Consider the following 26,675-nt stretch of genomic DNA (forward strand, 5'->3'; position numbering starts at 1 on the left):
TTTCCATTTATTGCAATATTGATAAAACATATTTAAGGTGTGTTGGAGGTCTGCTGCAGTGGTTGATAATAGGGCAGCTCCGTCTGCATATAACAAGCAACGCATGTGTAAAGCAATATCTATTGTGTGATCTTGGTTGTCTCCTGTAGGGGAAACCCTTTCACATCCATGGCTAGATAAATAATCTTCTAAATCATAAAAATACAGGGAGAATAGAATAGGGGATAAATTTTCACCTTGACGGATACCGTTGTTACATGGGAATAAAGTAGATTGCTGATTATTTACGACAATCATTGATTTAACGCCTTGATACATTTGATGGATAATTCTAAAAAAATTACCGGTTATGTTATGCTGTGGTAGTTTATGCCAGAGCTGTATTCTAGGTACCGTGTCGAATGCTTTCTTAAAATCCACAAAACCGCAATATAATTTTTTTTCTCTCAAGATATCTATTAAGTGACGTAATGTAAAACATATGGTCTGTAGTCGAGTAGCCTTTACGGAACGCGGTTTGGGCCTCACTAATCGTATTATTTTCCTCAATGAATAAACTTAAACGGTTACTAATTAAAGTTGTGAGCAGCAGCAAAGTAATGTGATTCGTCGGTAATTTTCTTTGTTTTCAAAAATTGTTATAATAATACCGATATGCCATTCATCTGGTAAGACTCCATTATCAAAAATAGTATTAAAAAGTTTAACATAAACTGGCATCAGCAACGTAGCGGTTGACTTAATGTATTCGTTAACTACTCTGTCAACACCTGCTGCTTTATGATATCAGCATATCTCTAGTCGCAGTTCACCAAGTGAACGGAGTTCAAGTCTGATGAAAGGAACCAATCAACAGCGTTCACTTCTGTACGTTTTCGTACGTCACTTCTTGTGTTCTGTTATCAAATGTAAGACCTTCATAGGGTGACTCAGAACCTGTTGCGCCAAGCGATGAGTATACAGTATTATCAGCTTCCGGTGCAGCGTGAGCTTCCGGTCTAGCAGACTTGTCTTGATTACCTATAGGAACGATAATAACACAATAAGCCTTCAAATTAAAGTAGCATCATCGTAGTCAAATTGTATACAAACAATAACAAGGATTTGCAGTAATTATCAATTAAATGTGTTGTTATGATGCAGACGTCCATACATTTGAGACTACAAACATGAAGACCGGTGTTTGACGTAGTATATTCAAAATATTGGAGGTGTAATACATAGAGATTATTAAACGAGCCTGTGTGTCGTACTGATTTTACGAAACGAGTGCCAGGATTTTTTTAATGCCCGAGCGAGAGCCCTGACACAAGTTTCGTAAAACCACTACGACTCGCACGCGAGTGTAATAATTTCTTTTATAACAAGACCCAACTCAAAATGTTTCAGCCACAACTAGAAGGAGACGAATACATGACGTCATATTTCAACTGCCCAGTCTGAGCTAGGACTGGCGAAGCAACGTCATGTTATGACGTTGCTTCCCAAAATTACGCTAGTAAACATGTGCTTTGTATGATTATTATTAACTCGGTTATGTTGAACCACGTAGATAATAAATAGAAATTATTATACGAGCTCAGGCAATACAAGAATCCCGACACTCGTTTCGTAAAATCAATACGATTCACACGCGAGTGTAATAATTTCTTTATTATCCGCATTATCCATAATATTATTTTTATGAATAACAAGCTAGGACCATGTCAAAACATTTGAAACGTAACTAAGAAAGAGACGACGAAAAGACGTCATCTTCCGAAATGACGTCATTGTATAAGCGTTTAGACTGAACAAGCCACATTAAGTTATGACGTCGCTTCCCAAAATGACGTCATTCGCTATGCACGCGAAATCATTACGACACATATGGGTCATACTGGTTATATTAACCTGACTATCTTGAACTATGTGGACAATAAAGCTTTTATTGTTTTACTTTTTAGACAAGTGTCAACGGTGAAAACCGTAAAGATGAAATATATCCTTACAAGCCATAACATATGTTCCTTGATATGTTTATTACTGTTGTACTGAATACATTATCATGGTAATTAGTAATTGACCCATCCAATCCTATACTCACCAAAAGCTGCATTACTGTATAGCTGCTGTTCCGTGTTTCTGCTGAAATCACAAAAGTAAAACACAAATCACGCAGAAACATTCAAAGTTGTGAAACGCAGCAACGAAGACAAACTAACGTGTTCTGCAATATCATTGGGGCGGGACGTAGCCCTGTGGTAAACAGCTCGCTTGGTGCACGGTCGGTCTAGGATCGATCCCTGTCGGTGGGTCCATTGGGGTACTTCTCGTTCCACGACTGGTGTATCAAAGACTGTGGTGTGTGCTATCCTGTCTTTGGGATGGTGCATATAAAGATCACTTGCTACTAACGGAAAAAAATAGAGTGTTTCCTCTTTAAGACTATATCAGAATTACCAGATGTTTGACTATATCAGAATTACCAGATGTTTGACTATATCAGAATTACCAGATGTTTGACATCCAAAAGCCGATGATTAATATATCAAACAATGAGCTCTAACGGTGTACGGGCGAGTCAAAGTGTCGTTGTGAGTGGCCCTACTGGCCAGTCAAAACAAATCCCAAGGGCATATCCTGATCAATGAGCTCCAACGGTGTTGTTGTAGATTACTTGGGGTTAACAAAGTTGGCTATCACTAGCATTTTAAACTTAATGTGTCAGCCCCAATGGTTTTGCACCAATCATATCCAGTGCACCACGACTGGTATATCAAAGTCCGTGGTATGTGCTATCCTGTCTGTGGGATGGTGCATACAACAAAAATGTAGCGGGTTTCCACTATAAAACTAAATGTCAAAATTACCAAATATTTTACATCCAATAGCCAATGATACAAAAATTAATTTCCTCTAGTTATGTCGTTAAACTAAATTATTTTTAAAGATTTTTGAAATTAAAAATGAATCCGTACAGAAGAGGATTTGACGAGTGAGAATATTGTACAGGAATTATAGACACAAGTCACGGACCATTGTTTCGCATCCTATGGCAACTTCCACATACAGAAAGAATAGTGAGCGATTTGTTTTGAAATTCCAAATGGATTTGTACCAGACATATCTGATAAATTATGTTTAAGATTAAATCAGAGTTGTCATAATCACTGCGCAAAACTGGAATTTAGTATCAAACTCAATCTAAGAAATACGAGTTTTAAAATTAAATCTGATTCGTACAGAAGATGTGAGGAGTGGGAATGTTGTACATGTCGTATTGCAACGTCCACACAGAAACAATAGTGAGCGATTTGTTTTGCTAAGAACATCGATATTTTCTGAATAGCGGAGTAGTGAGTATTTCTGTTCTGACTATTAGAACATCAATATTTTTGTATAGCGGAATAGTGAGTATTTCTCTTCTGACCATTAGAAATCAATAATTTTCTGAATAGCGGAGTAGTGAGTATTTCTGTTCTGACCATTAGAACATCGATATTTTCTGAATAGCGGAGTAGTGAGTATTTCTGTTCGGCTGTTCGTGTTGGAAAGACCGAACCAACTGGCTCGAGATAAACGTAGCAGTTGTTAGTGAAAATTATTATATAGGACCACATTTCTACCTCAAAACATGGTTTGTGTGTGCGTGTACGTACGTACGTACGTGCGTGCGTGTGTGTGTGTGTGTTTGTGTATACAGATTGACAAGCAATCATACCTCGAGGTTTTCTCCTGCTTCTGTTTTCGAGCTGAAATCCAATAAAAACAAATATTTAACATCTCCATTTAACATTACATACATACACAGACATATACAAACACATACCTACATTCGCACACTCATTCACACACACACACACACACACACACACACACACAGAGAGAGAGAGAGAGAGAGAGAGAGAGAGAGAGAGAGAGAGAGAGAGAGAGAGAGAAAACACACACACACACACATACACACTCACACTTACACACACACACAAGTACACACAGACACATACAGACACACACAGATACAGATACACGTACACACATACCTATATACATGTATATATATTCGCTATGTGGTATAAATATTCAGTTAAAATAAAGTAATGCTGTATTTACATTTCTTCAACCGGAAGTACAAAAGGACGGCTGCTGCACATAGCAGGAGTAGGGCAACTGTTGTTCCAATCCCTGCCCCAAAACCTGCCGCGAACCGACCGTCTTCTTTACCTGGAAAACCTACAAACACACAAGTTAGACATTTTATATTCAGAGCAAATTGTTTTTTGTGTTTTTTTCGGGGGGGGGGGGGGGGAGGTTGGAGGGGGGTGATGCAGTGACGCGTCGGGGTAGGGGTTGAGCAAACCGCACATTTAATTTCTTATTTAAACTCCACCATGTAAATAATTTATTGAATGCAATCCGCAAAGATAAAAACCGTATGATATTGCTATAAGAAATGAATAAACGTGAACTATTACTGGAATTTGTATAACACTGGCCAATCCCACCATTTGGGTTTTTTTTTTAGAAAGATGCAGTTTATTTATTCCCTTGTTTTGGAACCGAATGACATAATATCTAAGAAATTCTAAATATAGGTAATAAATTAGTTTTACTCTATAAACATTTCTTCGCGTTCAGGGTTGAGAATTTCTCCTGCACTCCCCTCCAATTCATGGCAGGGTGTGGTTTAGTGGAAGAGCGCTCGTCTGAGATGCGTTAGGTTGTTGGTTAGATTGTCTTTGACGGACTCGGGGTTTCCCACGACCGGTACATCAAGAGACGTGGTATGTACTGTTCTGTCTACAGGAAAGTCTATATAAAAGATCGTTTGAGGGGCGTTAGATCGTAGGTTCGATTGTCTTTGACGGACTCGGGGTTTCCCACGACCGGTACATCAAGAGACGTGGTATGTACTGTTCTGTCTACAGGAAAGTCTATATAAAAGATCGTTTGAGGGGCGGGATGTAGTCCAGTGGTAAAGCGCTCGATTAATGCGCGGTCGGTTTGGGATCGATACCCGTCGGTGGGCCCATTGGGCTATTTCTCATTCCAGCTACTGCACCACGACTGGTATATTAAATGTGGTGGTATGTGCTATCCTGTTTTGTGAGATGGTGCATGCAAAATATCCCCAGCGGGTTTCAGCTCTAAGACTATATGTCGACATTACCAAATGTTTGACACCCAGTTACCGATGATTAATAAATAAATGTGCTCTGGTGGTGTCGTTAAACAAAACAACATTTGTATATAAAATATCATTTGCTGCTTAATCATTAAGAGCAGCTCATATAGTGGCAGCGGGTTTCCTTTCTTTCTTTCTCTATTAATAATGGAAATAACCATGAAGTCAGACATCACAATTAATAGCTATGGTTTAAAATGTATTGAGATATTAAACAAACGTCCTTTTTTCCCCTCCGAAACTGATTAGTTTGAGGTTTTTATACATACCCCTCCACACCTCTAAACACCGAAAAGTGCGATTATTCTACATTGCCCCAACTATATTTCGTTATTTGTACATATATTTGAGATAAATAACTACAAATTAATTGATCACATATAAGCTTAGCATAATTAACTAGAATATCAGAATTGTAATGTGCTGCTTTTCCGCGTAAACTGTGGTTTCCTCGAGAATCTTTGGCAAAAACATATAAAGTGCATTAGAAAATATCCACCAATATTCATAAACTAACAGCCAGTTCTTTGATGTTATCAAGATATTATTCAAATTCAAACTGTGACGTGACATGTTAACGTGTCGGTCACCCTTATTGAATTTCAAATTAAAATAAATATAAATAATATAGTAGTAAATTAATGTACTTAGATATACCTTTTTGGGGGATATAAGCATATAGTGGGCATATATATATATGAAAGTATGATCTTTATGTTTCACAAGCAAAATGAATAAATATGTTTGGTCATGGTGCAGCTTTGAGACTGTCCCTTTAAAAACGCAATGTTCTCTATTATATCACAGGGCTAGAACTCTACAACGGTACCGACGACAACTGCCGTAGTTGCAATATCACTTGCCGTCGGTCACAGGATTAACCGATGGCGGGGGGGGGGGGGGGGTGCCGATGGATAAAAATTATTGACGTCCGTTGAAGGGGCGTTTCTTGATTTGTATGTTTGTTGCCAAAGTTATTGGTTTCAAATTCCCGTAGTCGGGCTCAAAATTGCCGTCGGTAAGCATTTTGCTACGGCGAAAACATTTCAAAATTGCCGTAGGTAACAAATGCTTAAAATCGAGTTCTGATATCATATGTCATGCCATATATCATATCAAATCTTATCATATCTTATCTTATCATGTCATGCCATATCATATCATATCATATCATATCATATCATATCATATCATATCATATAACTGTATCATACATTCCACAGCCAGTTCCAATGTGTGCCTGGCCGGTGACTTCACGCTGTTTTCTGCTTCACACGAGTACGTCCCCGAGGTTTGACACACAGCTTCGTGCCAGGTGTATTCCAGACTCGTCACATTCGTCATCTGTCGTACGAGTCGTCTGCCCCTGAACAGCTTCATGCTAGATGTCGGGTTGCTGTCGACAACACAGATCAAAGTGATGGGTCTTACTTCGTCAACATCAGCTTTAGTTTCGGGTTTCTTTAACTGCAACAACTTAATAACAGGTTGGTCTGAAAATGTAACCGTAAAGCAGTTTTTGATGTAGTAATTTGGGTTTGCAATATTTGAACTTGACAGGTAGCAAGACGCAATTACCTGTCCAAACACTCAATATGCTTTCTGGTAACCAATGCCACAAACAGCGTTTGCTTTACACCCCAAAGCATTGAACAGCTATTTACATTAAGAAATTTGTGCCAACTATATTAGCAGGACCAATATTAAATTAGATATGTAAAAATTAAAATATAAAATTATTACTTTAAATTTACATTGCATTTAAGAGTAAACTTTATATCAGAACAAGCGATTTAGAACTGTTTCATTTCTAGCGTTTGCTTTCAAACTGAAATGTTTGTAGCAAATATTGCTTACCATTCATTAAACATACACTAACTACTACGATATTTTGGGTCATTCATAAAAAAAAGAGTTCAATTTTTTAAAGCTAAATAGCAAAAAACGTATGCAAGATAAAACATTTAACGTGTTTCCAAAGCCGTTTATTATACATGTTTATTATATAACATTTAATGAAATATTTTAACATATCAGTGAAATAAAAGTGTTATCAGTCACTCAGTAACGATAACACATTTTAGAGTGAAAATTTCATTATTTCACTCTAACATGAATTATCGTCACTGTAGAAAGTGTTATCTTCACTGTAACTATTTTGCTACTGGCATTTTAAAAATAAAGGTAAATTGCCAAAAGTTATGTAATAAATAGAAAATTTTATGTTTTTTTGTCAAATATGATTTATATCTCATCTCGTGAAGTTTGCAAGAGCGACTCGTGAGATATGATTGCAAATTTCACTCGATGAGATATACATCATATTTGACAAAAAACATGAAATGTCCTCTACATATCTTAGTGATGGTTAAATTTGCAATTTGATGTAGTCTTTATAATGTATAATATAGGGGCCGATAAATAACCCCAATCCCTCCCGCCAAAAATAACAAATAATAATAATAATAATAAAAATAAATTAAAAATATTAAATAATAATAATGATTAATAGTAATGCTCTTTGAACTTGGGGAAAGTATCTGCCGAGGCGGTTTGATCCTAGCACCTATTATACCTCAGACGAACGTTGTCCTACTTTTACTTGTATTATATCGAGACCACTGAACCCAGTAAAATAAGAAAATACTCAGAAATATATTCTAATTACCTGTCTCGGTGGTGTCGTGTTTAAGCTATCCGACATAAGACTGGTAGGTACTGGGTTCGCAGACCGGTACCGGCTCCCACCCAGAGCGGGTTTTAATGACTCATTGGGTAGGTGTAAGACCACTGCACCCTCTTCTCTCTCACTAACCGCTAGTAATTAACTGACCCACTGTCCTGGACAGACAACCCAGATAGCTGAGGTGAGTGCCCAGGACAGCGTGATTGAACTTTAATTGGATATAAGCACGAATATAAGTTGAAATGAAATGAAAATAATAATAAGCAAACAGGTAACAAAATAAAATAAAACGTTTTAGTTTGTATTTAAATTAATGTTCATTCTGTGTATGTACTAAAAACAGTTAATTAATACTCACACAGCACATCCACTTGTACTGTTGTATTTGCCGTTTGTCGTGTATCTGGGTTGACAGCGGTGCACGTGTAGATTCCAGTCTGTCATCTGTTAATTCCGGATATAGAGAGAATGCTTGAGTTGCTTATTGTCTTGTCGTTGAACGTCCACGTGAAGTCACATCGGAGGAAACAGTCTGCTGCGCATGACACTGCTACGTCACTTCCTTCTTCGGGAATTAATGCAGAGGGTGCGTTCACTCGTACTGTTGAACCAGGACCATCTAGAAAATTATATTAACATATAATATACATTGATAATAACTAGTTAATGAAAGGAACGGAAATGGTTTATTTAACGACGCACTCAACACATTATTTTTACGGTTATATGGCGTCGGACATATAGTTAAGGACCGCACAGATATTGAGAGAGGAAACCCCCTGTCGCCACTTCATGGGCTACTATTTTCGATTAGCAGCAAGGGATCTTTTATATGCACCATCCCACAGGCAGGATAGCACATACCACGGCATTTGATGTACTAGTCGTGGTGCACTGGCTGGAACGAGAAATAGCCCAATGGGCCCACTAACGGGAATCGATCCCAGACCGACCGCACATCAAGCTACGTCCCGCACAACTAGTTAATGGCGTCGGATATCTGCTTTATCCTGTGAAGGTAAGAATGGGGATTTCTCAGTCGGCCTGAACAAGATAAAGCAGATAACCGACGTCATTAACTAGTTATTATCTTTATCCTGTGAAGGTAAGAATGGGGATTTCTCATTCGGTCTGAACAAGATAAAGCAGATAACTGACGTAATTAACTAATTATTATCTTTATCCAGTAGACCATACGAATTAAGGGGAAAAGCTATTATTTATGTTATTTGTGCCATATTGCACGATGACCTAGAGGTCAAATGAGCGATTTTGTAATGTAGTTAGTAGAATATAACTTTGCTTTATCCGTCATCATATTCTGTCAATATAAACGGCGGTTGTAGGATACAAATATTTATCCACGTACAAAATGTACATCTTCATATAGAAATATTTTTTTCGGTATCGTCAATATCATATATTAGGAATAAAAATTGTATTATGCGAGCCTCTGACGAATAATACATTATTTTTATTCCTAATATATGATACTGACGAATATGGTATTTACAACAAGTTATTTATTGTTTTCTAAATTGCACCAAAAAATAGTGTGGGTTTGTTTTTTGTTGTTGTTGTTGTTGATTTTTTTGGTGGGTTTTTTCGGGGGGGGGGGGGGGGGGGGTTACAATAAACAATGTTCGTGGAAGCTGTGAAGGGCTATATACATGTCGCTAGTTTGGCTATAAATGTGAATTATTGTCACGGGGATCCTATAATACCCGTAACTGAATGAAACACGATTATCCAAATATCTCTCCCAACTGTATATCTATTAGATCTCTCTGTAACGGGCAGTTCAGAAACCCGCGTGGCTCGTCTAGGTATGATCAGAGATAAGATCTTATATAAAGTATATATTATTATAGCACGTTTAGTTCACTAGAAAACACAACAAAAACACAATACACTTTGGAATCTGTATTACTACTACGCTGACAAATGTACTGCCGCAGTAGTTAATTAACAACAACAAATAATAACAACCCAGAACTGATCACTTAATTAGTTAATCTCTAGGTGTCTAGTTTACACAATATTATAATCACTTCACCGTGACACAACACCCACTCGTGTGATAATTGAGAAACGCTTCCAGGGGAACTTAATTAATAAAGGAATTACAACTCTATTCCTAACTGGTTAATTTTTAATTAACCCTTAACTACTCATTCAATAACCTTGTAATACAGACTTAATACTGGTACCTATCACAATAAAGACAATAACCTCTAGGATGACTGGTTACGCTTTTTATATATATTAGAACAGTGAGCCTACAGTTTACTGCGTCAGATTACCGGCAGCACCGTCTAAATAATATTGGTATGATACAGTATTAAAATATTTAAAGTCACATCAATCACATCAAGGTTATACACAGAGCAGAAATAAAATATTTTCCAGTCCGGACGGACAACGATCCCCTGGAGCCTTCCTTTTGTTTCTCCCCGATATCTCTAAAACCCTAGCTATTTATTATAAAATCCCAGACTGGTCCGGAGACAGTACGCGGAACCGAATCTTATGATGTGTATATTTCCACAGCGACCAAGCGGTATTTTTTTCTTACAAGCCTAGAGCAATACCCCGAACGTACCGAACTAGCGGAGGTATTACGTAACTACTGGCCACATGGCCTCCGCACATGGTCTGGGTGTGTATTAGAAAGAGCTCGACGACCGTCGCGCAGAGGTATTACGTAACAAGGTGCCCACCTGGGCTTAAGTGCATATTGGAACTGCACACGGCCCTCTAAAACAATTAATATCGCCACAGGCGAAAAGAAATAAGAGCATGTTCCGTCACAATTATATTGTGTTTATTACCTCGAACTTCTAGCACTATTGTGTTTCTCGCTTGTCTATAACGCATCTCTCTACATCGCGACGCTGTTTTATGCTGTTGGATGTTCACAGAGTTGATTGTTAGGGTAAATAGTTCATGTGAACAGCTGAAATTGTAGTTTCTCGGAATGTGTGACAAAATATCAATATCACATTCTCCTCTTCCATAGGAATACATCATGTACTCGGTATTATTCTCAAACCACGTAATCTCAAGAGTTGGAGGAGTCCTACACGTGAATGTGAACGGAGAACCCACAATTCCGTATGGTCCGGATGTCGTCAAATGGGCCACACCTACAGATCAAAAGAAATAAGCTCTTTGAACAAAATGATTTCAAAGAAACAAATTAATACGGTCTTTATATCTGAAAAGATTACTTTGATTGTAATCTCTAAATATTAAAAACAGTGACATCCGTATTGAACAAAATGATTTCAAACTTAGAAACTTAAATTAATAATGTCTGTGTGTTTTAAATCATTACTGTGGTTGTAATGACTAAATTTAAAACAAGAAATTAACTAAATAAGGCCTATATATATATTTTAAAATATTGGTTTGGTTGTAATGCTTAACTACTAAGGATGGTGGCGTCCTTTTTCAATAATGATTTGCAGAGAAACGTAAATTAACAAGGCCTATGTATTTTCAAACATAAGATCTTGTTTTTAAGACAGTCAATATTCTACCACCTTCACGCGTAGTGACACATCCAGTTAGAATGTAAGTCTTATATTGACTGAACGGAGAAGACTTTTATCTTAGCATGTATACCCTAAAAAGCAAGATGTAATAAGTACTATGGCGCGAACTGTATAGAAGAAACAAACACAGATATCAGGCCCGTATTTAAGGGGGGTTCGGAGGGGGGGGGGGGGGGTTGTCTGAGGTCCACCTTTTTTCTTTTTTAAATATTGCACAAATAATTAATTGTAACTTTTGCAACTCTCCCATAAAACAACATTTGCTTGTCTTCGTCATTTAACACTCCCCTTACCAAAGCTGCAGTGTACATGATTCATAATTTATAACTAATCTGGCAAAATAAAACAAAAACAAAGGAACGTACATGTAGCAAAAATGTTTGATTGTACTTTCTGCTATACTGATGACCTCGTAGACTTCGATACTATCAAATGACAATGCCAGCAGTTCACCTTGAATTGATGTATTAACCAAATGTAGAAATAAAAGAAACCATTACAGAGATTGACATCGACACTGGCTACCATATATATATACTCTTCAAAAAAAGAAACGCAAAAGGGTACAAATGGGTTATAACTCCGATTTTATGTTTCCTACCGGTTCATGCTTTGTGAATATAAGGTCATTGCATGTCCCAAACACATTCCCACGGTTACATTCGATAAAACGCAGCTACTGTACAATAAAGTTCCAAAATGTGAATATTCGCAAAAACGCAGCCACGTGCAAACCATGTCACCACTGCACGTGCGTTGTCTGCACGTGCAACATGAACACCGACAGTATAAAAGTGCCGGGTGTTCGCTTGCCTGGCCTCTGTATCTGGCCGACAGTTGACAATCCAGGACATGCCACGTCTCAGTGAACCGCAGAGAAACAATGCCATCGGCCGACTAGACGCAGGCGAATCCAGAACGGCCGTTGCCAGGGCATTCCATGTGTCCCCAAGCACCATCTTCAGACTGTGGGACCGTTACCAGCAACATGGATCAACACGTGACCTCCCTAGATCCGGTCGACCACGGGTCACTACCCCCGGGCAGGACCGCTACATCCGGGTACGCCACCTTCGGGAACGATTGACTACTGCCACCTCCACAGCCGCAGCAATACCAGGTTTGCGCAGGATATCCGACCAGACCGTACGGAACCGCCTACGTGAGGTAGGAATTCGTGCCAGACGTCCAGTTTGAGGTGTCATCTTAACACCACAACACCGTCGACTCCGACTGCAGTGGTGCCAGATTCATCGACAATGGCCTCAACTGCGATGGAGACAGGTGTGGTTCAGTGACGAGTCCCGATTTCTGCTCCGACGTCATGATGGAAGATGTCGCGTGTATAGGCGTCGTGGTGAACGTTATGCGGCAAACTGCGTGCAGGAAGTGGACATATTCGGCGGGGGTAGTGTCATGGTGTGGGCAGCCATCTCACACACTGGCAGAACTGACCTGGTCCACGTGCAGGGCAACCTGAATGCACAGGGCTATATTGACCAGATCCTCCGGCCACACATCGTTCCAGTTATGGCCAACGCCAACGCAGTGTTCCAACATGACAACGCCAGGCCTCACACAGCACGTCTCACAACGGCTTTCCTACAGAACAACAACATTAATGTCCTTCCTTGGCCATCGATATCACCGGATTTGAACCCAATTGAGCATCTATGGGACGAGTTGGACCGACGCCTCCGACAGCGACAACCACAGCCCCAGACCCTGCCCGAGCTGGCAGCAGCCTTGCAGGCCGAGTGGGCCACCATCCCCCGGGACGTCATCCGTACTCTGGTTGCTTCAATGGGCAGGCGGTGCCAGGCAGTTGTCAACACACGCGGAGGCCACACTCGGTATTGACTCCAGATGACCTTGACCTTGGTGGTGTGTCCTATCACTTACTCACAATGGACTAGAGTGAATTGTGAACAATCCTGCAACATTTGGTAATTATCGGACTCACCATTCAATAATTAAATCAATTCTCCAAATGTTACGACAATGTGGTTTTGCGTTTCTTCTTTTGAAGAGTATATATATATATATCCTCGTTTAATCGAAAACCGTATGACTAAGAGGAAATGGCTGGTGCGCATGCTCAATCATGTCAGGCTATCAATTTAACAACATTAGAAATAAAATGTATAAAAAGGGAAGTATATACTCACATGTTATTTCTGTTCCATCAAGAATTGCACCAGGTGGTAAGAAAACGTCATTTTAAAAGTATTATCGAAAACCGTACTATGATGTTATCAACGTAATGACAACAACACAAAATCGGCTTTTCCCGCGAAAACAGTCATGTTACAATCACGTGACCTGAAAGCGGCTATCCGGAAGTGACCAGTCATTACTCAATCGGCAGTGCTAGCAGACTTGTTTGATTGTCTGGATTCCGTCGTGCACCTGTTGCTGTTTAGGCATGCATTTGCATTGCATTCAGTAAGATTAAAGGGTACAAATTAACTGTAATAATACATTTCTTTGTGCATAAAACTTATTCTTACCTTTTCTTTCGCATTTTTAAGGAAATTTGTTTTAAGTGTACTTTCTTAACAAGACGTTGTTGTCGTGTCAACGATCGAACATGCACATACATTACAAAATACCCGGAAGTAAAATAATACGGTTTTCGATTTCGTACGGTTTTCGACAATTGACGATATATATATATATATATATATATATATATATATATATATATATATATATATATATATATATATCATGCAATATTCTTCTGTCAGTTTGGCACAGAAGGTACTTTACCATGCCAATAATTATTTCCAGGTATTTCAAACGTTTTACGGCCAACATGTAGATGCCATTTTGATGATATGACGCATCAGTGACAAACATGAAATGGGATGTAATAACTTAGGCAAACCCTGTTGCTGAAAACGTTTGAGGAATACACCCGTACTCTTAACAGGCGCTGCATGTGCTTCGTGATGATATGTTTTTTTAAAGAACATAATGTGTTTTGCTTTTCATAAATATGTTCGTGGATGCCCTCAGGCTAATTCATTCCCAAAAGGCCCCCGCACATACCTAGTCGAACCCTCCCACTCGAAATGCTGGCTACGGGCTTGGAGATAGTGAGTAAGTGAGATAATAGAAAGACAGAGATAGTGAGTAAGAGTGATAATAGAAAGACAGAGAATGAAAGCATCTGGAATCCACTTGTGCCACTACTCCGACATGAAAGAAGCAAGAGATCTTTTATATGCACTTTTACATATCACGTTTAATGAAATAGTACGATCACTCCTCTCATCCAGCTACATTTTTGAAAAAAAAACATATAAACGATTCAGTCGTGTTTTGTTAATAAACGTACATTAATTAATACTCACGCCGGACGATCACCCGAACTGTTGTGTTTGCCGATTGTCGTATATCTGGGTTGACAGCGGTACACATGTAGACTCCAGTCTGTGATATGTCAATTCTATATATGGACAGAATGCTTGTGTTGCTTGTTGTCCTGTCATTGAACGTCCACGTGTAGTCACATCGGAGGAAACAGTCTGCTGTGCATGAAACAACTACGTCATCCCTTTCGTTAGCAAGTATTGATGAAGAGGTGTTCACATGAAGTGATGAACCTGGGCCGTCTAAAATGTATAGCATATAGATAGGTAGGTAGGTACGTGGGTACGTATGTAGATATATAGGTCAATAGATATATCGATTGATAGATATATAGATAGATAGATATATAGATAGATAGATAGATTAACAAACAATCTATTGTCAGCAAAGAAAGATAAGAATGGTATGTAACATCAATAACAAAAACGATAACGATAACAACAATAACAATATGAATGTACAGGCCAGACCGAGACACAAAATGTGTATTTCTATTTGCAGGAATTAAATGCCCATAACAGTGTTTGAAATAAGCACTTGTCCGTTTGTAACGACAAGTGAAAATTTACTCGGACCAGCATAATTTACCTTAGTGGTTATCCGGCGGACATGTAAAAAAAAAAAGAAAAAAAAAAGAAACCCAAAAATAATATTAGCAATGGTTGTACTTAAAACAATATTTAAAAAAACCCTACGAAATCAGCGGTGTCTCATCACAAAATGTCATACAAATACCGTGGTTTGAGTTAAATAAACATGGTCTTGATAACATAATAGTCTTAGCTCGTGAATATTAAGAATACCTTGGAGTTGTGATTGAGTTCCGAATTTCCCACTCGGAACGTCTCGACTGATATACATCATTTATTTGATCGACAAATTATATTCGATACCGTTGGTATTTTAAAAAATATTTTTTATTTTATTTTATTGTTTTCTTGTTTAAGTTTAAAACGAAGTAGTTGTCTATTTACCACAAATGTGAAAGTCAGTTTTCCTTTCATTTTTGTGAATTACTGATTACATCATCGGTAATGTGATAAAACGCAAACCTGTCAGACGGGTTAATCTACGATTAAAAAACATATTAGTTAACATTATCATTTTATTATTTAGGTGTAAGTTATATTTAAATATATCTCTGCAGTGAATGTTATTAGAACGCCTTCGCGTTTTCCGGGACAAAGAGTTTCCCATGTCTATTAATAGACCCGAGGAAGCCCTATGCGTTGCGATTGGCTCATCGACAAACGCATCTTTTAAATGAATGTTTTGTACTATACTTCGAAACTGAACAGTAGACAAATCATCCAGTTCCATTGTGTTTATTTAAAGTAAATTGTACGTCTGACACCGCACGGACCCACAGGACGAGGCTGTCACTCTACGGTACCTTTACTTCAGCATGTGTTGCGTTTTTGACAAATGACAATTAAGCAACCGAAGTTAAATGGAAACTTTTATTTTGAAGTAAGAAAAGTACACCTTATTCATTAAGTTTATCATTAGCTTTGTTACTATAGAGTTATTTGAGTTGCGTAGGCCTTTCCGCAGTGACCGGACAATCATTAATTTTATTTTTTAGTTAAGTTTTTAACGTGTCTTTAACAAAGTAAATACTTCGGCGTGGTTTGATGATGAAAACCCACCCCCACCTCCCACGCTAAGTGCTTATAAATTGCATCATTGTATCCACATTTGATTGTAGGTGTTATTTCACAGTTTTATTACTTTTTCCATATTTAATAGTGAACAGAATACAACAAAAACGTTTACGTCCATCCCCATGTAAACTTGATACCCATTGAACTTACGTGGGCCCAATTTGGCCCATGGGTTTAGGCTACTGTTTAGAGGAGATTCACTGCATCATGTAAACTTGATACCCATTGAACTTACGTGGGCCCAATTTGGCCCATGGGTTTAGGCTACTGTTTAGAGGAGATTCACTGCATCATGTAAACTTGATATCCATTGAACTTACGTGGGCCCAATTTGGCCCATGGTTTAGGTTACTGTTTAGAGGAGATTCACTGCATCATGTAAACTTGTACGTACTAGTATATGTAACAGCTCATGATTAATAAAGGACAACAGTAACATTATTTTGACATTTGGTGACAGGCACATTTTTCCGCCCTACATAGATGGACAAGTGGATATATTGGCGGACAACTTTGTTTTGGCAATTCTCATGTACATTATCTCTATCATTCTACTTCATCTCTCATATTTAACCTGCTGTCTTCAAGCAAGTTATATGCTACTTATTGCTACATGTATGCGTGCATTGTGTATTCTATCTGAAAGCTGTAACAATTTACACATGGAAATACCATGGCTTGTTTTCAAATCATCACCCTTAAAAGAGAAAAGATGTATTAAACTATTTAAAATGTAAGAACATTAACATTTATTGTTTACAAGATACGCATTTCACAACAGCATTAGAACCATACATACAGTCTCAATGGGGATACAAATGATATTTTAGCATCAAATTCTAGAGGAGTAGCAGTAATGTTTAATAATAACTTCGAATACAAGCTACACAAAACCAAAATCGATAACTCAGGAAATTTTATTATATTAGATATAACAATAGAAGGAGAAAAAATTACGATTACAAATATATATATATGGACCAAATAGGGATAACCCTATCTTTTTTCAAAATATACTAAACAATATTAAAGATTTTGATAATGATAAATATATAATCTGCGGCGATTTCAATTTAGTACTAAATCAAGATTTAGACACCAAAAACTATAAATATATTAACCACCCAAAAGCTCAAAACTTTTTTATCGAAAATATGGAATTGTTTGATATAAAAGATCCATTTAGGGAATTATATCCAAACCATCGAAGATATACTTGGAAAAAAAGAACTCCACTCAAGCAAGCTAGACTAGACTTCTTCCTTGTTTCAAATAATCTAATGCATACCGCTAAAAAGGTAAAGGTTGAAAATAGCTATCGGTCAGATCATGCTGGGGTGGTATTAAGTTTAAAGCTCCATCAAATTAAAAAAGGAAGTGGACTATGGAAATTTAATAATTCTATGTTAGCAAATAAAGAATATGTTAAAACAGTAAAAAGAAATAATTGACAACATTAAATATCAGTATGCAGTCCCAATATATAATAAAGAAAATTTACAACTAATTCCAACAGATGAAATTCAGTTTAACTCTTTATTGATACATTACTTATGGAAATAAGAGGTAAAACGATATCATTTTCCGCTTTTCAAAAGAAAGCTAAGAATGAATTAGAAAGAAAGCTTTGCACAGAAATTAAGAATCTAGAGGAAAATGAAAACAGCAAAATAGATGAAATTGAGGCAAAAAAGAATGAATTAATAGAATTACGAAAAGAAAAAATTAAAGGTAATTATATTAGATCAAAGGCAAAATGGTTAGAAGGTGAAAAACCATCAAAATATGTTTGCCACTTAGAATCTAGAAACTATTACAGTAAACTAATATCAAAAGTACGATAAGATAATGGAGAAGAAATTAATGAACAGGAAGAAATTTTAAAGGAAACCAAAAGCTTCTATCAAAAACTTTACTCTGCACCCTCTGGGTAAAACTATAATGACGTGATGGAAAAAATACGTAATTTAAAATTCAATAAATTAAGTGTTGACGACGCAAACAAATTAGAAGGCGAAATAACATATTCGGAAGTAATAACATATTTAAAAGGTATGAAAAATGAAAAAAGCCCAGGTTCGGATGGCTTTTCAACGGAATTCTTTAAATTTTTCTGGATAGATCTGGGTCATTTCATAGTTCGATCTATTAACTACAGTTATTTTGTTAAAGAGATGTCTGATGTCCAAACGTTAGGTATAATTACATGTATCCCAAAAGCAAATAAACCAAAAGAATATCTTAAAAATCGGAGACCCTTAACATTATTAAACTGTATTTACAAAATGGCATCATGTTGTATCGCTAAGAGAATAAAACAGATATTAGATTTAATAATAGATAAAGACCAAACTGGTTTCATAAAAGGAAGATACTTTGGAGAAAATATAAGACTAATATATGATATTATGCAGCATACCGAAACGCACAACATTCCCGGCCTACTGTTATTAATAGATTTTGAAAAAGCTTTTGATTCTGTAGCATGGCCATTCATAGACCAAGTACTTGATATTTAAAATTTTAAATCATCTATTAAAAACTGGATTAAAACGTTTTATAACAAGTTTTTTTCTAGGGTAATACAAAATGGATTCTTATCCGAACCAATTGTGTTAGAAAGGGGCTGCAGGCAGGGCGACCCATTGTCGCCATATATCTTCATAATATGTGCTGAAATCCTTGCAATTATTATTAGAAATAATCCAACTATTAAAGACATAAATATAGATGGTGAGGAATACCTAATGTCAGAAAACGCAGATGATACAAGTTTTATTTTAGATGGATCTCCAGAGTCCCTGTACAGTACACATACGGTATTAGATTATTATGAGCATATTTCAGGTCTAAAAATAAACTACTCTAAGTCAAAGGCTATCTGGATAGGCAGTAAAAAGTTTTCTAAAGATGTTTATCACCATGCACAATGGAAGTTAGAATGGGCCTCTTCTCAATTCAGTTTACTTGGTATCAACTTTCCTGTCAGCTTGGAAAATATTAATGAACTTAACTTTAACTCTAAGCTACTAGAAATTAAAAATTCATTGAAAAGATGGTCTATAAGAAAATTAACAGTCTTAGGTAGAATAACAGTTCTTAAAACATTAATAATACCAATTATTACACATCTTCTAATATCATTACCAAACCCAAGAGAAATGTACTTAAAAACTCTAAATACACTATTTTTTAACATTTATTTGGCAGAATAAACCTGAAAAGTTAAAACGTGATCTACCGGTAATAACTCAAGACTATACAGTAGGAGGACTCAAAATGTTAAATGTAAGTAACTTCATGATCGCTTTAAAAAGTTCGTGGATACGAAGATTGTGTGTGTGAGTAATTCAAAGTGGGTTTATCTCTTTAAGTCTGTTACAAACGTATCAACAAATGAATTAATAATATATAGAGGTTATTACCAGAGTGTTTTTCGGTACATTATTTTTATTCCTAATATATGATATTGACGATACCGAAATACACGAGGGTAATAATATCTTTATCATATAAGCTCAAGCTTAATACAACGTGTTTTTTGTAAACTGTACACGCAACTTTAATTCCAGTCCGCCATTACTAGATATTCAAATGACGTAAGAATATGTGGCGCGGTGTATTTTTTAATGGAAATGACATCATTTTGGATGTCCTTACATCAAAATAAAGTTATGCATTAACGTTTTTTGGTTTCTGAACGCTGGTCAGCTATCAGTGTCAAATTGCCATTGAAATGTTTTTATGTGATGCCTATGAATGCATACGTCAATCATGGAGTGTCACCCAAGTACGTTTGCTTAAATGTCAATAAACCTAGTGCCGAGACCTCGACTAATTTACATCTAATTTGCAAAGTTATCAAATTCTTAAAGTATATGATCTGAAAAATATCACATACCGTACTTTGATTGCACTGAAAATGTAAGATATTATATGATAAATGGAGATTATTTCATTATCGGAAAAGCCACCCAAGTTCTAAATAAGTTTTGGAGAGATACATTACTTTGTTGGGTAAAGATAGAAAATAAACATAATCCTGAAAGTGTAAACGATATTTTATGTACTAACATCTGGCATAATAGTGAAATACTTATAGATCGAAAACCATTTATATATAAAAATTATGCCAGCAAAGGCATTATTTTCATAAGTGACCTATTCGATGAACAAGGTGATATTTTATCTTATGATAAATTTATAAATATATATCATACAACAACAAATTTCTTATACTATGTTTCACTGGTAAAAGCAGTAAAATCATACCTTAAAAATTTAGATACTTTGAAAGATGACAGTTTCACAACAATAAATAAACCCATTCTTCCATATAAACTAAAACTATTGTTAAAAAGCCAACGAGGATGTAAAGATATGTACGATATAATAAACTTCAAATCAGTAACGCCAAAATCACAAATTAAATATACGAATCAGGGATTTATTTTTACACCAAGTGATTGGGAACAGTACTATTTGCTACCTTTCCAATGCGTGAACGATTCAACTTTATTATGGTTCCAATACAGATTATTTCAAAGAATTTTAGCTACTAATACATTTTTACATATGATTGCTACGTCGATTCGAATATATGCAATTTATGTAGTAATTATCCTGAAACCATATCACATTTATTTGTAGAGTGTAATGAGACCAAAAACGATGAGATGTGGTACAAGCCTGGATATTAACTAAGACTGGGAATATAATTACTTTTAATAAAAATAATATCATGTTTGGTTTCATAAATAATGAAAAAGATAACTTTCTTAATTGGCTAATTATTAATATAAAATACTATATTTACTGTACAAAAATGCATTAAAAATGCTTAGAAATCACTGCCATTAAAAACATATTGCACAAAAAATTTCAAATAGAAAGATACGAGTATATTCTATTTAAAAAATGCCATTATGAAAAATTTATTAAAGAATGGTCTCCATAACTCAACCTCTTTAATGAGTGAGTGATAGTGATATAGATATAATTAATTATTAAGAAAATATAATGTATACATATATACATGTAGCAATATATATTAAGACTGATTTAGTGCATGGCTTGTTTGGAGATCGCAGGGTTTCATGTCTTATTCAATTGAAAACAACTTATTTCCTTCTTCTTATGCCATCTATATCTGTCGTGTATTTTTCTTCTTCTTTTTCTTCTTCTTCTTATTCGATATTTTCTCTGTTCCCGTTTAAATCTCGGATCCTAACAATAGTTATATTATAGATCACTGTCCATGTATGTTGATCTGTATGTATGAGTTGAACTTCACCCTGAATCAGTTTCTATTAGTTTTTGTTATTTTTAACACAGTTTGTTGCTGCTTAGACCATGGATAAAATGTAAAGCAGTGATTCGGAGCTCCCAACCCCGACACTGCTGTATGATCTAGGACAATAAATATGTATTAAAAAAATAATAATTAAAAAAAAAAATATATATATATATATATATTGGTGGACAAGTCGATTTTGTGGTATACTTGTCCGGTGGACAAATGGATTTTTTTCTTATTTCTATCACTGCCATATAGTGGAAATATTTAAATTACTGTCCAATTAATTACGTTTACAAATACATTTGTCTATACATATTAATACATTATTAAGAATTTCAATGTCACCATAATTGTATGACATAATAAATAGAGAATACTACACGACTTCCAGTTTAATACCATTTTTATGAACAAGTACATTAGAAAATGGTGTGTTGCGAGCGAAAGTAAAACCTAACAACCAATCACATTTTTATTATTTAATTTTAACTTGATTTTAGTTTCTACATCGATTTAAGATTCAAGCATGCTGTCGTGGGCACATATTTCAACTAAAAAGTCCATGTCAAGTGCTAATGGCGTTTTTCATGTTCTTTTTTAATTATCAATACAGAGCAGAACCTCTCTTCCTCTCTCGCTCTGTCTGTGTCTGTGTCTGTGTGTGTGTGTCTCTCTCTCTCTCTCTCTCTCTCTCTCTCTCTCTCTCTCTCTCTCTCTCTCTCTCTCTGTCTCTCTCTCTCTCTCTCTTCTTTTCTTTTTCGTTTTCTTTTCTTTTCTTTTCTTTTCTTTTCTTTTCTTTTCTTTTTTTTATTTATTTATTTATTATTATTATTATTATTATTATTATTATTTTGTTTTTAGCTTTTGTTTGTGATAACAAAAGACAAATCTAGCCATCCAAGAGATAATCTGTCCATACTTAATTCTAGAATATTAAAATATTAAAACTGCAATCTGCTATTTTTGGTGTAAACAGTCGTTTTCCAAATAATTATTGGTAAAAATATAGTAAACATCAAAACAGCAGACCGAAATGACAAATCAGTCACATATGATGTTGGTGAAAAAGGTATGCCATAATACACATAAAGTACTTAAAGTAAAATTTGAAACTGCAATATTACCTCGAACTTCCAGCACTACTGTATTACTCTCTGGTGGCCCAAACATGTCTCCACATCTCCAAACTGTTCCGTGCTGACTGATGTTCACAGAGTTGATTGTTAGTGAGTAGATTTCGTCTGAACAGTTGAAAGTGTAGTCTGTCGGATGAGGCGAAAGATAGTGGCATTCAACTCGTCCGTGGGAATGCATCCTGTACTCTGTATTATTCTCAAACCACGTAATCTCAGGAGTGGGACGAGTCCTACACGTGAATGTGAACGGAGAACCCACAATTCCATATCGTCCAGATGCTGTTAACTTGGACTGACCTAAAAGTTAATAAACAATGACATTAGAGAGACTACTGCCCTGCCTCCTGAGAGTCGCGAGTTCATATACTGGATGCGCCGCTTGCGTGCTTTCTAGTCCTTGCTTCGCTTGTTCGAACCACTTCAATGGACTCATTCTCTGATTGGGTTTTTCCCGTCCTATCCAATACTTCACGACTGGTATATCAAAGGCCGTGGCATGTGATGTCCTGTCTATGGGAATGTGCATACAAAAGATATCTTGCTACTAAGGAAAAAATGTAGAGTGTTTCCTCTAAGACTTCGTGTCAAAACTGCAATCTACCCGCAATTGCCAAAATCACTTCATTGTATTTTAATATTAAACATATTAAATCTAGAAGTGTGTTTTAAACATATTTATAAGACGTATGTAGTTTCCCTGTTTATAAATGTTACGTATATAGTTATACATTACTTTTATAGCACATCCAAAGAGCATCCAACTTGCCTTTTTTAATTCTATTTATGGTCCTTGTATGAAGACAGACTTGTATTTCAGTTCATAGGAAATGATTTCCGTCCTCTATTAAATGATTATCTTCCATGTTTCGTGTAGTTTCAGGGCTTTTAAAGCGTGTCACGTTTCTACATACTAAGACTTCTAAGTGAATCGTGTATGTCTAAATTATAAACTATTAAGATAATCCAAATATCATAAACAGAAACCTGGGAGAGACAAAGAAAGCCCCGGCAAGAGGCTGACAACCACAGCAGATGAAGCTGCTGGGAAAACAGAGACTTGTTGACGTGTGTCTGCAATGATTTTATCATGTAAAAATAAGTTAAGAGTCTTCAAACCCTCAGCTGCCGTTGTCTGTAAATTCGGTAGCAGTAGACGAATGTTACGGTTTGTTTTGTTTAACGGCACCACTAGAGCACCTTGATTAATTAATCTTCGGCTACTGGATGTCAAACATTTGGTAATTCTGACACGTAGTCATCAGAGGAAACCTGCTAAATTTGTTCCTAATGTAGCAAGATATCTTATATATGCATTTTCCCACAGACAGGAAAGCACATACCACGGCCTTTGACCAGTTGTGGTGCATTGGTTGGAACGAGAAAAAATATCGGTTGAATGGATCCGCCGAGGTTGTCCGATCCTGCGACGCAAGCACCTTACGCGAGAACTCAACCAACTTAGCTAAATCCCGCCCTGCATTAGACGAAGAACCAGCTGAAGGTGTTAGTGTTGGTGTGGGTTTATAACTTAATAGTGTTTTACTTCTTATGCGTTTTAACTATATTCTTCATTAAGTTATATGCTTACTGGTAGGTGTCTGTCTGTCTGTCTGTCTGTCTGTCTGTCCTTCTCTCACTCTTTATTTCTAAAGACACGTAGTCATAAGAGAGAGAGAGAGAGAGAGAGAGAGAGAGAGAGAGAGAGAGAGAGAGAGAGAGAGAGAGAGAGAGAGAGAGAGAGAGCCAGACAGACAGACACGGACGTGTAGAGTAACAGGGATGAAGCCAAAGATAGACGAAAGGGAACACAAAGGGCGCGAGCCGTATGCACACATACATAGTATTCAATATTCAGATGAAACAGATAGGCTTAACATGATACTGTAAAACGGGATATTAGCAATGCATAAGCCTTACATAACTGAAGGGGAAATGTTCTGGAGACTAGGAAGAAGAGTACTAGAAATAGAAATAAAGAGTGAGAGAAGGAAAGAAGAAAAAAATTATAATTATTATTGTTATTATAAAAGGTAAAAGAACATTAATACCAAAGGGAATAATAATATATTATAGTAAGTTACTTTAAAATTATACTGAAGGGTTCTGGGTTTACTGTTGTTAGGGCTGGGGTTTGGTTGAGGGGTTGGGAGGGGGTATTGTTTGTTTCTTTGTTGTTATTTGTTTTGTTTAGTTTTTTAGTTACTTCTTCTTTTTTCAATTCGTGAGGGGGGATGTTGGTTTTTTCTGGGGGTGGGGGTTCTTGTTTTAGTCGTAGTTAGATCGAGCAGCCAAGAAAAACAACATATTTTTGGGCTGTAGTTAGAGAGAACGTGATAACATAAAAGCCTAGGAGAAACCAGTTCAGCAGTGCTCGGGTATTATACAGAAAGATGTACAATAATCTGAAAGGTTAATCTGAAACCAGTTCAGCAGTGCTCGGGTATTATACAGAAATATGTACAATAATCTGAAAGGTTAATCTGAAACCAGTGCAGCAGTGCTCGGGTATTATACAGAAAGATGTACAATAATCTGAAAGGTTAATCTGAAACCAGTTCAGCAGTGCTCGGGTATTATACAGAAAGATGTACAATAATCTGAAAGGTTAATCTGAAACCAGTTCAGCAGTGCTCGGGTATTATACAGAAAGATGTACAATAATCTGAAAGATACTAGGTTAAAATACTAACCAGTGGCTGAATGAATCATGGCAATAAGAACCAACAAGAAGCAGAACTTGTAGCGATATCCCTGCGCCATGTCTAAGCGTCAACCCGAAACTACAACAAGGAGGGTAAAGTGCATAGCGATTTATTTTCGTTAACTTCCCTGTATACGGATATCTCATGTTACTACTCGCTTGTGCATATTGCAATGGTAGAGCTTCCTTTTATATAAAGTATATCTATTTAAACTTCTCGGTCGTTTTGACTTGTAGCGACTCAAGCGTAGGTTGTATTAAGAAATGAATGACATATATTCTATTTTAGATCGTGGGGACGTATTCCATCCAGGGTGAGCAATTTGATTGTCGTTTGGTCGATCCTGGCGTCGGGCAGGTCAGAAGGCGCTTCTGAACAAATGGCCACAGGAAAATTGCTCCCTGTGGCTTATCTGCTGCTGCGGGTTATACGATCTTTTTTCTTCTTTTTTTACCCCTGGGCACACACCTCAGCTATCTGGGCTGTCTGTCCAGGACAGTGGGTTAGTTGTTAGTGGTTAGTCGTTAGTGTGAGCGAACAGGGTATAGTTTTCTGACACCAACCCATTGAGTCGTTAAAACTCTTTCTGGGTAGGAGCCGGTGTAACAGCCCAAAATATACACCCGCCAAACTATACCCGGGGTAAAAACTGGACTAGCCTAGAATATCCCTCTCTTTTATGAAAGCATTAGTTGCTTTTCTTTTAAGACGTTTATTATTATTATTTATTTATTTATTTTGTATACAGGTTAGTAATAAAAAAATGAGGGTTAGGGTTAGGGGTATAAAACAGGCTAGCCCACTTTAACCCCGGATATAGTTTGGCGGGTATATTTTGGGCTGTCACACCGGTACCAGGCTGCGAACCATGTACCTACCAGTCTTGTGTTGGATGGCTTTGACCACGACACCACCGAGGCCTCTTAAAGTGCAGTCACTGTGACTTTGTTATCGTCATAAATGACTCGGAACTCGGCCAACTTCCTGAATTTTCTTAACGTCGCCCACTGGGTGAGAGGGGGGCAGAGATCATGTCTAGTCTCATTACTGAACAACTAGAGCATGTCACACACTGGTTTGACTGAAACA

At 36.7% G+C, this 26,675-nt stretch overlaps 2 protein-coding genes across 4 annotated transcripts; both read right to left on the minus strand.

The window, feature by feature from the left end:
* Nucleotides 1-8: 8 nt before the first annotated feature.
* Nucleotides 9-8,463, minus strand: LOC121386696 (Fc receptor-like protein 5). 3 transcript variants are annotated; one of them, XM_041517691.1, is made up of 6 exons: nt 8,209-8,463; nt 6,379-6,657; nt 4,093-4,212; nt 3,704-3,734; nt 2,087-2,124; nt 9-1,020 (listed from the first exon to the last, which is right to left on the minus strand). In XM_041517691.1, exons 2-6 carry the CDS (start codon nt 6,542-6,544, stop codon nt 860-862), a joined length of 516 nt encoding a protein of 171 aa, XP_041373625.1. In that variant the 5' UTR covers nt 6,545-6,657; nt 8,209-8,463; the 3' UTR covers nt 9-859. The 3 variants fall into 3 exon arrangements, with proteins under 3 accessions (XP_041373625.1, XP_041373623.1, XP_041373624.1); XM_041517689.1 differs by having other exon boundaries at nt 2,087-2,127; XM_041517690.1 differs by lacking the exon at nt 8,209-8,463 and having other exon boundaries at nt 2,087-2,127; nt 6,379-6,763.
* Nucleotides 8,291-25,645, minus strand: LOC121386101. The gene is made up of 5 exons (XM_041516899.1): nt 25,575-25,645; nt 22,873-23,181; nt 14,767-15,027; nt 10,682-10,996; nt 8,291-8,469 (listed from the first exon to the last, which is right to left on the minus strand). The coding sequence occupies exons 1-5, from the start codon at nt 25,642-25,644 to the stop codon at nt 8,291-8,293; spliced, it is 1,134 nt and encodes a 377-aa protein (XP_041372833.1). The 5' UTR covers nt 25,645.
* Between the last annotated feature and the right edge of the window lie 1,030 nt (nt 25,646-26,675).

This window comes from Gigantopelta aegis, chromosome 12 (genome assembly GCF_016097555.1).
Source record: "Gigantopelta aegis isolate Gae_Host chromosome 12, Gae_host_genome, whole genome shotgun sequence".
Classification (NCBI taxonomy): domain Eukaryota; kingdom Metazoa; phylum Mollusca; class Gastropoda; order Neomphalida; family Peltospiridae; genus Gigantopelta; species Gigantopelta aegis.

Excerpts from the sequence above, each read along its gene's own strand:
- LOC121386696 (XM_041517689.1), bottom strand. The coding sequence starts at position 6,544 with ATGAAGCTGTTCAGGGGCAGACGACTCGTACGACAGATGACGAATGTG. Across the intron at positions 4,213-6,378 it reads ATTGGAACTGGCTGTGGAAT|GTTTTCCAGGTAAAGAAGAC; the intron begins GTATGATACAGT and ends GTGTGTTTGTAG. Across the intron at positions 1,021-2,086 it reads ATACAGTAATGCAGCTTTTG|GTAATCAAGACAAGTCTGCT; the intron begins GTGAGTATAGGA and ends TCGTTCCTATAG.
- LOC121386101 (XM_041516899.1), bottom strand. The coding sequence starts at position 25,644 with ATGGCGCAGGGATATCGCTACAAGTTCTGCTTCTTGTTGGTTCTTATT. Across the intron at positions 10,997-14,766 it reads AGTTCGGGTGATCGTCCGGC|GTGTGGCCCATTTGACGACA; the intron begins GTGAGTATTAAT and ends TTTGATCTGTAG. Across the intron at positions 8,470-10,681 it reads AATAGTGCTAGAAGTTCGAG|ATGGTCCTGGTTCAACAGTA; the intron begins GTAATAAACACA and ends ATAATTTTCTAG.